Source organism: Octodon degus, unplaced genomic scaffold, assembly GCF_000260255.1.
Source record: "Octodon degus isolate 3935 unplaced genomic scaffold, OctDeg1.0 scaffold00031, whole genome shotgun sequence".
In the NCBI taxonomy this organism is placed as follows: Eukaryota; Metazoa; Chordata; class Mammalia; order Rodentia; family Octodontidae; genus Octodon; species Octodon degus.
This window is the reverse complement of record NW_004524607.1, coordinates 13,556,020-13,570,050: the sequence shown is the minus strand read 5'-3', so window position 1 is coordinate 13,570,050 and position 14,031 is coordinate 13,556,020. Positions and strand designations below refer to the sequence as shown.

General features: G+C 46.1%; 1 protein-coding gene across 7 annotated transcripts in view; it reads left to right on the top strand.

Moving 5' to 3' along the window:
* Positions 1–14,031, top strand: part of Wipi2 (WD repeat domain, phosphoinositide interacting 2) — a 40,176-nt gene that overhangs the window by 22,153 nt on the left and 3,992 nt on the right. For all 7 annotated transcript variants that reach the window (XM_023713422.1, XM_023713418.1, XM_004629604.2 and 4 more), the window contains 6 exons: positions 3,343–3,512; positions 5,160–5,256; positions 5,829–5,926; positions 6,548–6,640; positions 11,808–11,878; positions 13,288–13,395. In XM_023713422.1, coding sequence (XP_023569190.1) covers positions 3,343–3,512; positions 5,160–5,256; positions 5,829–5,926; positions 6,548–6,640; positions 11,808–11,878; positions 13,288–13,395 — 637 coding nt within the window. The remainder of the gene's footprint in view (positions 1–3,342; positions 3,513–5,159; positions 5,257–5,828; positions 5,927–6,547; positions 6,641–11,807; positions 11,879–13,287; positions 13,396–14,031) is intronic.

Genomic DNA, 14,031 nt, shown 5'->3' with positions numbered 1-14,031 from the left:
CTGCTTCTGTTGAACTGGTATGATTGAATGATCTCTGGCTGATGAGATACTTCACAGTCCTACAGATGGCCCCTGGCCCCGAGTGATTCTTATTTATTTATTTATTGTGTGGCCTGCTCAGCCCGCCAGGGGGCAGGGCTGGCTGGCATGTGGTGCTGGGGGATTGAACCGCGGTCCCTGTGCTTTGTTTAGCTTAGCTTGTTCTAAGTAGGTGCTTTAGACCACTGAGCCATCTCACCAGCCCCCCCGAGTGATTCTGACGGTGTATCCTTTGCCGTGTCAGTCTCAGGCCACCTTTACTTGGGAAATTTCCACCTACCTTTGTGAGCCTCCAAGCCAGGACCTCCTCCTGCTCCAGAGGGGTCAGATACTTTCCCAGGGAGCTTCTTCCCTCTCCTCCAAGGGGCCCCGCCCTGCATCTGCACCCATCTCCTTGGTGACCTGTCTGTACTGCAGTGTCTGTCCTATCAGTGAATCTAGTAGCTAGAAAACATGACTACTTTGACCATAGCTGTCCTTGAAGCCCCTCTCCAGGAACCTGCTCTTCTCCGGCTTGCCCTCTATAGTCACTGCCTGAGTTCTCCTGCCTTCTTTGCCTTTCCTTGATGGTCCAGCCCTTGACTAGGAATGTGCAGTGTGGAGCCTCCCCCATCTGTCACCATTCTGCATATGTCTACGAATGACTAGAAAAACCCCATGAATATTGATATTGGGATTATAAATAAACTTTAGCATAGATAAGAGATTTACAGATACAGAATTGGAACAAAGAAGATCAATGTATTTGGAAATAAGATCTTTTCACCACTGGTTTAATTTAGGAGATTCATGAATTTGAGAAAAACTTACTTTTTTTTTTTTTTTTTTGGCGGAACCGGGGATTGAACTCAGGTCCTTGCACTTGCCAGGGAAGCGCTTATTCCACTGAGCCATTTCCCCGGCCCCAAAAATTTACTTTTAATAAACAGTTCTGTATGCACCAGGTTTTTCCAGTCTTAGAGTTAATAAAGCTGTGAATCCAGCTCCTTCCTACCTTGCCATTGAGAAAACTTATGCCAGGCCTGCTAGCTAGTTCTGCCTGCTAGCAGAATCTGATTTTTAACCTGATTTTCCAGGAACTCCCCTGGGTCACCATTGCACTCATAGTACTCAACGAGGTACCTGTATTGTTGCCTTCCCAGTGCAGATATCAGAGTAAAAGCAGTTGAACTGCAGCCAAAGCTTCTTAGATACAGCCCCTGGGATAATAGGACTTCACTATGTCACAAAAGTGGCCTATTTTTAGATAACATTGCAGTTTAAGAGTTTGGTTTCTAAAGTAGTGTTTGAGGACTTTAAGGAATACCTCTCATCTACCCACTGAGTCCGCTCTTCCGCACCAGTATCTGAGAAGCTGCTCCTCCCTGCTGGGCAGTGTTAGGCTGGGGCACAGCCAGGCATGTCTCTTCCCCAGCAGAGCCCCGTACCTAGATCAGTGGTGGCCAACCTGTGGCATGCCTGCCACTATGGGTTGTTTATATCATTGAAAACTCTTAAGAGATTCACCATCACAGGAACTGGATGCCCCATGGGAACTGGTGTGAGGGCATGAGATACAGCTTAGCTAACACTTGGGAAAACTTGTAGATAGAGCAGGTTCACTGCAAGGGGTGGGAGGAAGCTCCTAGAGGTGACCAGCAGTGATGAAGAAGGCCCAGTCTCTTACCCATGCAGTGCCCCAGGGCTGGGGACTAGCTCCCAGCTCTCCTGATACCCTACCTCCCCTTGGTCTTGTCACAGCCAGCATCCACATGGATTTCCAGGGGAAGGGGCATCAGAAAACACCTGTCTAGTTTTAGAGAGGTTCTTTGAGCCATATGTAGTTGACATTCTGGTCCTGTGTCCATTGCTCCAGAGCCCTGCCCTGTTGGAGCCATATCCGAAGACCTCTGCCCCCAGAATGGAGCAGCAGGACCACCTGTGCCCTTCATGGGAAGGCAGCACCTGGTAGAGGGGTGCCTGCTCTGAGACGCCCCCAGGCACCCCCAACCACTTTTTTTTTTTTTTTTTTTTAAGCCAGGGATTGAACTCAGGCCCCTGTGCTTGCCAGGCAAGCACTTATTCTACTGAGCCATCTCTTCCCCCCCCCCCAACCACTTTCTAAGCAAGTTGCTTTTGATCCTTGAAATAAAGGTATGTACACTGCTGTAGGAAGGAGGGAACATGATTTTATCATGTAGGTAGGTAGAAGTGATGGGATAAACTGTGATGAGCTTAGAATCCTGTGCTTGATTTTACTACCTCTTCCATTCAGGCTGGACTTGAACTCTCTATGTAGCCCAGGCTGGTCTCAAACTCCACAGTGATGCTCCTGCCTCAGCCTACTCAAAGTGCTAGGATTACAATTGTGTGCCATCATGCCTTTTTTATTTTTATTTTTTTAAACAAATATGTGCTGTGGCATTTAGGCTATGTCTGCCTCAGTTCACATGATTTTGTTAGTACCTAAGCCAGTGCTCAGCTCATTTACTCATCAAATCCATATTGAATAGATTGCTACTATGCTCTTGCTTAGAAATACTCCTTCACATACAATGATGTTGCATCCCAACAGACCCATCCTGGTTTAAAAATAGGAAAAATGGAACTGTACTTATTGTGACCTACTGAATGCCACCCACAGCAGCACAGTGTCCTATGGGGTACACCCACAGCCAGTGGGTTACTTGCTTTCCTGGTGGTCCTAGGGGTGACTGGGACTATGGCTCACTACTGAGGCCCAGCAACCATCAGTGTGGTCCTGCATGTCACCAGCCCAGGAAAAGATGCAAAGTCAGAAGTTAGTTTCTACCAAATGCTGTCCCTTTAGCACCATTGTACATCTTAAAAATCATAGTGAAGCCCAGGGAGATAAGTGCTTGCCTGGCAAGTGCAGGGTCCTGAGTTCAATCCCTGGTACCACACACAAAAAAAAATTAATAATAATTGTAAAAGCTTCTGCAGTTCATGCCTTAGTAAAATGAGCCCTTACATCTTGTTCTGTCACTTCATCTATTAGTTTGGTTTTCTGAACTAACAATTGCGTTTTAAGTCCTCTAACCAGCAACAGAAGAGCTTATTAAAGGAATCCTTTTAAGTAGTTCTATAACTTATCTTCACATAGAAGCATGATCAGTGTCCATAGTGGCATCATTCCTGGGACTCCAGAAAATCAGAATTTCCTCCTCTTTGAGCTATCTTGGGACCTCAAGGGCCTGCTAGTCTCTGCTTTAAGTGTCACTTAGGAATGCATTTGTGTCTGCAGGTGGATTTTGTCAACTCAAAGATGCATGTATCCACATGTATTTTTGGTTTTGGTTTCAGCTGACACTGAAGATGTGTGCATTGTAGAAAGACTCTTCTCCAGCAGCTTAGTGGCCATCGTTAGCCTCAAAGCTCCCAGGAAGCTGAAGGTTTGCCATTTTAAGAAGGGGACTGAGATCTGTAACTATAGCTACTCCAACACAATCCTAGCTGTAAAGCTGAACAGGCAGGTGAGTGTGGCTCTGGTGTGTATCTCAGTGTACACTGCTCCCTATCGCCCTACTTCCAGCTTGGCCTGGCTGTTTCCTCCACTGCTTCCAGGGCAGAACAGTTGCTCCCACCTTGCGGTTTTTACCAGCTGTCCATCCCTGTGCTGTGCAGCCTGTAGCCGGAGACTGATTATGCTGTTCACTCCTCAGCAGTTCATCCCAGCTTTCACATCCATGACATTACCCTTGCCCTGCCAGGCTGCCTCACCCATTTAAAGACACAAGTCTTACCAGCTTTCTGCCTGTCCATTTGCTCATCCAGAGATACCCAGATTTTTTTTTACTTTTTTATAAATGTTACTTTAAAAAATCTATTAGACTTTTTTCCTCTATTAAATTGTCAGTTTGACCTGTATATTCCCCAAAATCTAGGAGGACACCCAGCACAGAGTTGGTGTTCAGCTCTTGGGTTTGTTCCAGGAGCCTCCCCTGGCTCAGGTGAGCACACAGTGCAGAAGCTCGGCCCATGAGGTCTGTGTCTCCCAGGTCCAGCAGCACTGCGCACTCTGCAGGGAGGGCTGACTCAGCCCCAGGAACAGAGTGTGCACTCTGGCTGGAGCTGGCTTCTGGTTGGCACTGGACACAGCTAGCCCTCTCACTAAGAGAAGCCTCATTAGAACCTGTTTGGTCTGTTAACTGACAAAATTGATTAAACTGGGAAATTGTAACATATGATAGCTTAAAGATTTTAAAAATTTAAGATACAAAAATGTTCCTTCCAGTCCAACAAAAACTGTGTGCATGCCAGGTTCTCTTTCTTGCATGAAATATTCCCTCAATGGATCCACTAAGTCTACATGCATTTTCTGTAAAATGAGCAAGAACTTACAGCAAAATCTGCATGCAGAATAAAATTTTATACTTTTAAGAAAGTCCTAGGCTTTTACTTTTATTTTACCCATTCTTCATTTAGTATCATTTTTTATGTTTTGTTTTGTTTGTGGTACCAAGGATTGAACTCAGGATCCTGCACTTGCCAGGCAAGCGCTTATTCTACTGAGCTATCTCCCCAGCCCACTGTTTGTTTTAGAAACAGTAGTTTTGCTGTGTGGTTTAGGCTGGTTTCTGAATTCACAATGTCCTCCTGCTTCAGCTTTCTGAATGCTAGGATTACAAGCATGTGCCCTCACACCTGGCTCAATAGCAGTTTTTATGATTTGGTTTTGTTTGTTTTGTTTTGAGACAGGGTCTCATTTATGTAGTTCAGGCTGGCCTTGAACTCACTGTGTATGCCAGACTGACCTCAATACTTGGAGCAATCCTTTTGCGTCAGCCTCCCAAGTGCTGGGACTATAAGTGTACACACCACACCCAGCCTACTATCAGTTTTTAAAAGCAGCTTGCCTTTATCAAATCTCTCCAAAGCCCACTTTCCCTGTAGTTCAGCATGATAGTGAAGTACAACAGTTAAAAATCCTCAACTGTGTACCACAACACCCTACCCCCAGCACTAGAAAGCCTTCTGCATCCCAAGCCTGGAACATCCAGGCTGCTTGGTGTGCTGGAGGAATAGAGAGTGTCTTAATCTAGGACTTGGTTAATAGAGAACCAGGGACACATATTGTAGTGGATGTTTTTTTCATGTTAGATTTTCTGTGTTCTTTCTAGAGGCTCATTGTGTGCCTGGAAGAGTCTCTCTACATACACAACATTCGGGACATGAAGGTACTGCACACCATCAGGGAGACCCCCCCCAACCCTGCAGGTAAATTTGTTTGCAAGAATCTTTCTGATTTTGCTTTTTAAAATCAGCTTTCGGATGCTGGGCACGATGACATACACCTGTAATCCCAGCACTCTGGAAGGCTAAGGTAGGAGGGCTGCAGTGTTTGGCCATCCTGGGCAACCTAATGACTGAGCAAGACAGGGACCTCTTCTCTGGCCTGGCTGCCTCAAAAAAAAAAAAAGTAACTATAGGTGAGAGATTTTTTTTTTTTTCCCCTTAATATAGGTTCCATGGATGAGACAGATTTTTCGAAATTTGGTTTTAAACCAGTCAGCTTTCTATGGAAGCTGATCAGCAGCCAGTATATACTCATTGGTTTATTCTGCTTTAAGTATTGAGATTACTGATCATTTCAAAGTGAAGGCCTCTTACCTATTTATAGAATTGACATTACCTAAGGTGGTTTGGGCTATTAAATTTTTAAAAATGCTATAGCTTATCTGAATGGTATTTTGTTTGTACATTTTTAAAAATAAATGCTAAATTACAGTCAACAGCCAGAAACGTCCTCTCAGATTTGCCTTGTACCTGTTGTCCATGCGTTATTACAGGCTTGTGTGCGCTGTCAATAAATAATGACAACTGCTACTTGGCATACCCAGGGAGTGCCACCATCGGAGAGGTGCAGGTCTTCGACACCATTAACTTGGTGAGATTTCTTCTGTAATTTCTTCAACAGTTTCTCAATGGGACCATAATTCATGTCTCACTGCTAGGCAGCTCTGATTTGGACATGTTGTGTTCCTGCCAGCTTGAACCACAGGTGATACATATGTGACTGTCTTGTTAAATTCATTAGCAAAACTATGGATCAAAGTGATTAGATCCATTTGTACACCGGTGACACCAGACCCCCAGTGGAACAGTCACACATAAACACTGGCAGTGTACAATCCATGAGGATATGTTAAACTGTGTTTTTTTCTGCAAAATGCCACCTTGAGTGTTTGGCATCTTTAGCCCAACTGCACAGCACAGTTGTCGTTGCTCCTCTGGGTGGTGGAGCAGGGCTGATTGAAGGTGCCTCTGTGGGTGCCTGAGTGCCGAGCTCCTACAGGGGGTGCCTGTGGAGTATGGAAACCTTGATAGAGAAAATGCTTTGTGCCTTTTAGACACTAAGCAGCATTTCCATAGCCCCAACCTAGTTAGGTGGATTTAGGGGTTTTTCTGACCAAACGGGTAGTGGTGGCATTTTGGCCTACTGGCCAGACTGCAGCACAGGGCGTGGGCTTTCGTGCATGGCAGCCATTTTGTCTGTTTCCCATTTCAGAGAGCTGCAAACATGATCCCAGCTCACGACAGTCCCTTAGCAGCCCTGGCTTTTGATGCAAGTGGAACCAAACTTGCCACTGCTTCTGAGAAGGTAGGTCTGCTATAGACCAGATTAAAGTGGGTTGAAGGCCTCAACTCTGCACACACTCGTGTATTGGACAGGTTTCTGTAATGCACCCTTGTAGAAGCCAACTGGTCAGCTGCCGAGGAGTGAGGGAATGTGTGTGAGTCCACTTTCTCTCCCAGCCACAAACTGTCTTCTAAGGAGAATGCCTCAGGCTACAGTTTGAGTCTGTGGTGACTGGTGCTTTGCAACATAGTCACATATGTACCACTTGTGGTTCAAGCTGGCAGGAGCATGCAGAACGCTTGAGCACAGGGTGCAGGGCAGAGCACAGCTGCTCACCTTCGGACAGCCAGAGCAGGATGACAGCACACAGATCTCACTTCCTCCCACCAGGCCCCGCCTCTTACGCTTTGGGCACTCAGCAGCAGCACCGTCATTCAGCACATAGCCTTGGGGGGTGTTCACTGTCCACACTTTGGCACCAAGCCATTGTCTGGCAAGGAAATGCATAGACTTGTCGTGGGAAACACAGAAGGGCACAGAGGAGGTAAAACTGCACAGCCAGGCCACTTTTGGTGTGTCTTCATACTGTGATGTTCATGTCCTATGGTAGAGAGTTTAGAAAATAAGGAGAAGTGTAAAAAGTCAAAGACAAGGGGCCGGGGAGATGGCTTAGTGGAATAAGCGCTTCCCTGGCAAGCGCAAGGGCCTGAGTTCAATCCCCGGCTCCGCCAAAAAAAAAAGTCAAAGACAGCTGATCTGAACACATTTCAGTGTCCTTTTCATTTTTTTTTCTTTTATGAAACAGGGTCTTAGTTGCCCAGGATGGAGTAGAACTTAGCATCCTTCTCCCACAGTGCTGGGATTATATGTGTGTACCACCATGCTCAGGCTGTGAATTTCCAATTGTTAATCTAAGAATTCCAGTAAGAATTTGTGGCTTTAAATGATGCAGCTTTGCCAGGTGAAGTGGCACAAGCCTATAATCCCAGTGCTCTATAAGAGGATGACAGAGGACAATCTCAAATTCAAGCCTTGCCTAGACAGTTTAGGGACTTATTGAGACCCTATTTCAAAATAGAAAGGGCTAGGGCTGTAGATTGATGCAGTGGTCCTCAGTTCAATTTCTAGTACTAAAGGGAAAGGGTGACCTTTTGGCTTTATTTGGTTTAGGGAGGTTTGATTTTTGTTTTTCAGTTTTGAGATAGTTTTACTATGTTGCCAGGGCTCTCAGACTCTTCAAGCAATACTCTTACCTCAGCTTCCTAAGTAGCTGGAACTACATGTATAGGCCATCACACCTGGCTACTTTTTTCTTTTAAGTGAATCAACATTTAGATTTCAAGAAGTGTACAATATGAACTTTACTCGAAGTGAGCCTGCCTGAAATGTGATATTGCTGGGGCCCATCTCTAGGGCTAATGTTCACATTATAGGGCTGTTTAAGTACTGTTCTGAACAAAATGCATTGAGGTGCTGTCTACAAACCAGTTTGTTTGGGGAGGAAGAGTTTTTGTTTGGGGTGCAGGTTCTTACTTATATAGTTCAGGCTAGCCTCTTAACTCCCAGCGATCCTCCTGCCTCTGTCTCCCAAGTGCTGGGATTATAGGCATGGGCCACCATGCCCAGAGTTTTGAAGTCATTTCTGTTCAGACTAAGAACCAACAATAAAGGACAGACAGGTTTAATATAATTGACTGATTTTATAAGCTCTTGCATTATTTAGTCCACAGGTATATTACTGAGAACACATAACGCAGACATCTCTGCAGACCTAGGGAAGGAATTTCCCAGAAGGCGCACAGACCCCCATCATTTATGCAGGGCCAGCAGTCTCACTATAACAAGGGTAGAGCAGTGGCTGTCCTCACTTGCACTCAGGGCTTAAGGTCACTTTGCTGTCACAGTCTGTGTTTCGGATGCATTCTGAGCACTGAGGCAGGTACAGGGAGTACACTGTGCCCAGCATCAACAAGCACTGCGCACACAGCCTTCTCCCGGAAGCCTGCGTTCTTTTGGGTCCCCCCACTGTGGTGCTACGGGAAGTCTGTGTCCTCAGGATTTCTCTTATCCCCATGCTGCAGGTCCCAAATCCTAATTGAAGAGTTGCTGTTTGAGTCAATACTACCTTCTTCCTTCTTCCTTCTTCCTTCTTCCTTCTCCTTCCTTCTTCCTTCTTCGTCGTCTTTTTGAGACAGGGCCTCTGCGCAGTCCAGGCTGGGCTTGAACTCACTTTTTTTTTTTTTTTTTTTTTTTTTTTGTGGAACCGGGGATTGAACTCAGGCCCTTGCGCTTACCAGGTAAGCACCCAGGCTGGTCTTGAACTCACACAATGATCCTCCTGCCTTACCTTCCCGAGTCCCAGGACTACAGGTGTGTACCACCCACCTGGCTGCAGTGCAGCCTCTTTTACACACCTCCATGTACAGAACAGAACATCAGCTGTAACGTCCTTTTGGCCAGAGGTCATTGTGACTCTAGCAGGCCCTCATGCTCTTCCAGACTTAGACTGTCACCTCATCTTCCATAGTTTTCCTGCTTTCTCTAGAGCTCCATCCCCTGCTGTTTTGTCTGTTGGAAATCGAGTTTATTTTCTTGTTCTTTTCTGAACAGCAGTCCTTTCTGTATTTGCACTTGAATTTTCATTTTCCTCCCCCTGAAGTCCTAAATCAGCCTCCCTTCCCAAGTCAACTCTCCCTCAGTCCCGTTTCCCAGGGACTCCTTGTATCCCTTATGCTACCTGATCCCAGCAGAGCATCTCATTTTATCCCAAGGGCTCAGAGCAGCTGCCCGGGCTCATCCCATTGGGCACTGTCAGAATTGGACTCTAAGCCTGACTCCTTTCTTTGCTAGTAGCCAGGTGTAGCCACCTACAGTCCCACAGATCATAAACCTGGCATTCGTCTAACTCAATGGCTCAGCATTACTGCAGGAACTTTGGGTGACAAGACACTGTCAGGGAAGGGCCAGAGCAGTGCTGCCTTTGAGCCCAGTGGCTTACTGAAGCTCTTGTGCCCCTGGGCAAGTGAAGCAAAGCAGCCTGTCTATTCCATTTCAGCCTGCCTGCACCTGTGCACCTGGGAAGTATCTATTCTTATTAAGCAGATGTGTAAGTTTTCTTACTAAACTTGGGCTTGTGTTGTTTTATCAAGATAATTTAATAATTAAAATATATTGCAAAGGAAGTTTTGTTAGTTGTAAACATTATGTATTTCATATGCAGCCAAGGTTGCACACCTGAGTGCCTGACCAGCCCACATCCCCTTGCTAGCTACACTTGGGAGTGTGAAGTCAGTACCCCATAATTAAAGTCTTGCTATTATGTTTCTTATTAACGCTTAGTCCTTAAAAGCAATGAGTGGAATTTCAAAGCCACTAAAAATAGAATAATTTTTTCAAGATCATAAGGAAACCATACTTCATTGTGCTTAAACAGAATCCTGTTTGTGAGATTGTATCACTGGGCCTTCACAGGCCTACTGTGTTCTGGGGCCAGGCCACTGAGGCATGCAACTTAATCCTGCTTTCAAGGAACTTGGTATCATGTCCCCAAGCAGCCCTTACTACTATGACATAGTAGATTGCTGTTGGTGGCCTACCTCCCTAATACCAGTAGTCTGGGAGGATGAGGCAGAAGTCACAAGTTTGAGGTCAATTTAGTGACTCTTGGTCTTAAAAAAGGGCCAGGGAAGCCTGGCAAGATAACTCAGCAGACTAAACACTTGCTTAGGCAAGTACAAGGACCGGGGTTTGGTCCTGGGTACCACATGCTGACATGCTGCGCACGCACGTGCGCACACACACACACACACACACACACCCCTGTGCACTGAGACCAAGCATGGTGGCACAGGCCTGTAATCACTCGGGAGACTGAAAGCAGGAGAATCACTATGAGTCTGAGCTGCGTACTGAGACCCTGTACCAAATACATTTTTAAAAAAGGGCCAGGGATGTATCTCAGTGCAAGGGCTCTGGGTTTAAGGTGTAAAGAAGCCTTCACTTTGGCTACTTTTGCATATGCTCACATAAAACATCATGTCCCTCTACTTAGAAGAATTACTCAGTGGTATCCTTGCATCCAGAGGAAACCACTGTTCTTCTGCCCCATTTTTGTAAATGACCTGCATCAGGCTGCACTGTGTCACCTCCCTGGTCCACTGTGTGTTAGGTAAACAGCTCTTTGTGCACTGCATTTAGGGTGGTAATGCCCTTTTCATGCTATTTATAAACATGTAAAGTATTCCTTATATTTAACAGTCTGAACCTTCCAACTGCTGTGAGGTTCTCCTATACCACAAATCTGAAATGTGGGTTGTTGCAAGGTTGTATTCTGTTTGCCCATCTATTTCTTTTTGTGTTCTTTTAATGCCAGTGCTTAACTGAAGCCTTTTAATAGTCTCATGTTGGAAGTCCTGTCCTCTTTTCTTCTTGGCTTCAGATTCTTACTCATTCGCGCACATGTTCATGTTCTGTCTCATTCATGCACAACTCCTGTTAACTTGCTTGAGGGAAGGAAAATATACATGAGGAATGCAAAGCTCTTCAGGCTGTGCACTGTAAGCAGGAAAGTGCTGCCACTCACCGGGCTCTGCAGTGAAAGTTTAATGTTTTATCAGTTTGTTAATTTTGGATTCACTCCTTCTAACGCAGCCAGGTAAAATTTCCAGCTAAAAAATTCTAACAGTTTAAATGTCTTACATTCCACTTTAGGCTTCCAGGCTGTTCTGTTTAGAATAACACTAAATTAAGTAGACTGACGGGCAGGTGTGCTGCTGGGTATGTGCCACTATGTGGGGCTTTAGGGCCCTATATAATAGACTTGGGAGCCAAGGGTCCCAGCTTCTCTCAGGACAGCACTGCAGTGGAAATGGGCCACAAGGTTTATTTGTTGTCTGATACACAAAATAGAAAAGATCTATTTACTCAGTTTATTTTTTTTTTAATAAAGAAGAACTCTTTTTTTTAAATATTTATTTATTTTTATTTATTACATTTATTTATTGTGTATGTGTGTGGCCAGCTCAGCCCACCAGGGGGTGGGTCTGGCTGGCATGTGGTGCTGGGGATCGAACCGCGGTCCCTGTGCTTTGCCAAGCTTGTTTCAAGTAGGTGCTTTAGACCACTGAGCCATCTCTCCAGCCCCTATTTACTCAGTTTAAAGTCTGCTTTTTTTCTTTATCTGTTGCAGGGGACCGTGATTAGGGTATTTTCCATTCCAGAGGGACAAAAGCTTTTTGAGTTCCGGAGAGGAGTAAAGAGGTAAAGTGTGTAATTCCCTGGACTGACTGTGGAGGTTGTATCTGGATTTTGGTTTTAGTTATCTGTGATCCAACAAGTATGACTTGAAGGAACAGCAGGGAGGTTCTGGTTAAATACAAAGCCATCTACCCTTTGGGATAGCTCACCAGCATTCACAGTCAGTTTGGTCAGGGCAGGTAGAACGCACTCTCATGAAAACATGCTAGGGATCCCCTGCATGGACGGGGAGCCAGGGGCCCAGGACTTTGGGGAAACCCGCTGGTCCCTTGCCCACCTCTCAGTGCAGACCTAGTGCATGCCTGTGCTCCGTCTCTGCCCCCACCACCTGCCAGCTATTTCTCCACTGGCAGATGACTTTGACCAGGCAGATTCCCTTGACTGGCCCACTGTGCCCACCCCTCCTCCCCAACGGCCATGTCCCCTGACCCTGTTCATCTGACCTTGACAAAAGATGCCCGTATAGTTAGGTGGTAGCCCATCCAAAACCTTTTCTGCTGCCCCTCTACCTTTAAGCTATGCCGCTCCACCACAGGCCCATAGTCCTGTGCCTACCTTACCTGTCCTCCCTCCTCCTGTCCCGTTCAGCCTCACAGGATGCCCAGGTCCTCAGCAGCAGAGCAGAGGTGGCTCCCTGTGTCCCACAACACTGTCCCCTGGCCAGCTTCATATGGGGTCTACTTTTTGAGACCTCAGCTAGACCCCCGTGCAGTGACATCTCATTGCTCTGCACTTCGCCAGAAACTGACTTGTTCTTTCTAACACACTTAACATCTACACATGTGTGCCGCCCACATCAGTGCCATCAAGGCCCCACTGCCCCTGCCTTATTTACCCCTCGGGCTTAGGTACAGGGGTGATAGGTTGTAAATACTCTGTAAAAATCTATTGAATTGAATGAAACCTTCCCAAACAACTTTTATAAATGGTACCTTACATTTCTGGGATTAGGAGAAAATTCCTATTAATGAAATAATGACTTTGAGATTTTTCAGTGATGTGTAAGATACGCTGTAGAAACAGCGCGTGGAAAGTTGTGCTCTCTGTGTAAATGTCAAGCTTGTGATTTACTCTCTGGCATGATAAAAATTTTGGTAATTCAAAGTACTGCTTTTTCTTTTACTAGCCTTAAGATTCTAAATCCATCCTAATTCAACTAAAGATGGTTCAGTACTATCCTGATTCTCTTTTATTTGGAATTACAAAGAAAATGGGCCACCTAAGGATGTTGCAGAATTGCTCAGACTTAGATTAAATTCCTGAACATATTCCTCTCTCAAGTTTCTGAGCAGATGCTGGAGAGAAATGAGAGGGCATCAGTAGACCCAAGTCCACCCATCTGGGAGCTGTCCCTCGGTCCCAAAGGAACACGGGTGAGAGCTGGGACCCCTCTCATGTGCCTTGTCCCCCAGGTGTGTGAGCATCTGCTCGCTGGCCTTCAGTATGGACGGTATGTTCCTCTCCGCGTCTAGCAACACTGAGACGGTGCACATCTTCAAGCTCGAGACTGTGAAAGAAAAGTGAGTTGCAGAGAGGGGTCTGTTTTCTTATCCTCTGTGTTTTGAGGACAGAGATGGGCACTGGGGCTGGCACTTTGCAGATGATAGGTGCGCACTACTGCTGCACCACACCATGTCCCCTGACTGTCCAGATAGAAGCATAGGATAAAGCCACACTGCCTCCCGCCTCGGTGTCCAGTGCAACCCCAGCTTGGTGACATACCAGGTACGGCACATGGCAGGTTGTCCCCACTCCTCATGGGGGCAGCAGGGCCAAAAAATGAAGCCAGAGGTGGGCATGATGGCACTTGCCAGTAATCCCAGCCCCAGCCCGTAGGAGTTCAGGCTAGCCTAGAGTATAGAGCAAAACCCTGTCTCAGAGAGAAAGGGGGAGAGGGAAGGAGAGAGGGAGGAGATAGACAGACAAGGCCAGCTGAGGCTTCACCCACCACAGAAGCATCTTGTGGCCCCTGTGCATCCCGCATACAGAGGCAGCCAGGCTCAGAGCATCCACAGGAAGGACACCAGCCTGCCCTCAGCAAGACACAGGGTTGTTTCAGGCCCATAGGGGCTGATTTGAATTTTGTGTGGTTACTGTGCACAGGTGTAGTAGGCAGTAGTATTCTTCATATTTTTCTCTTTTTTTTTTTTTTTTTT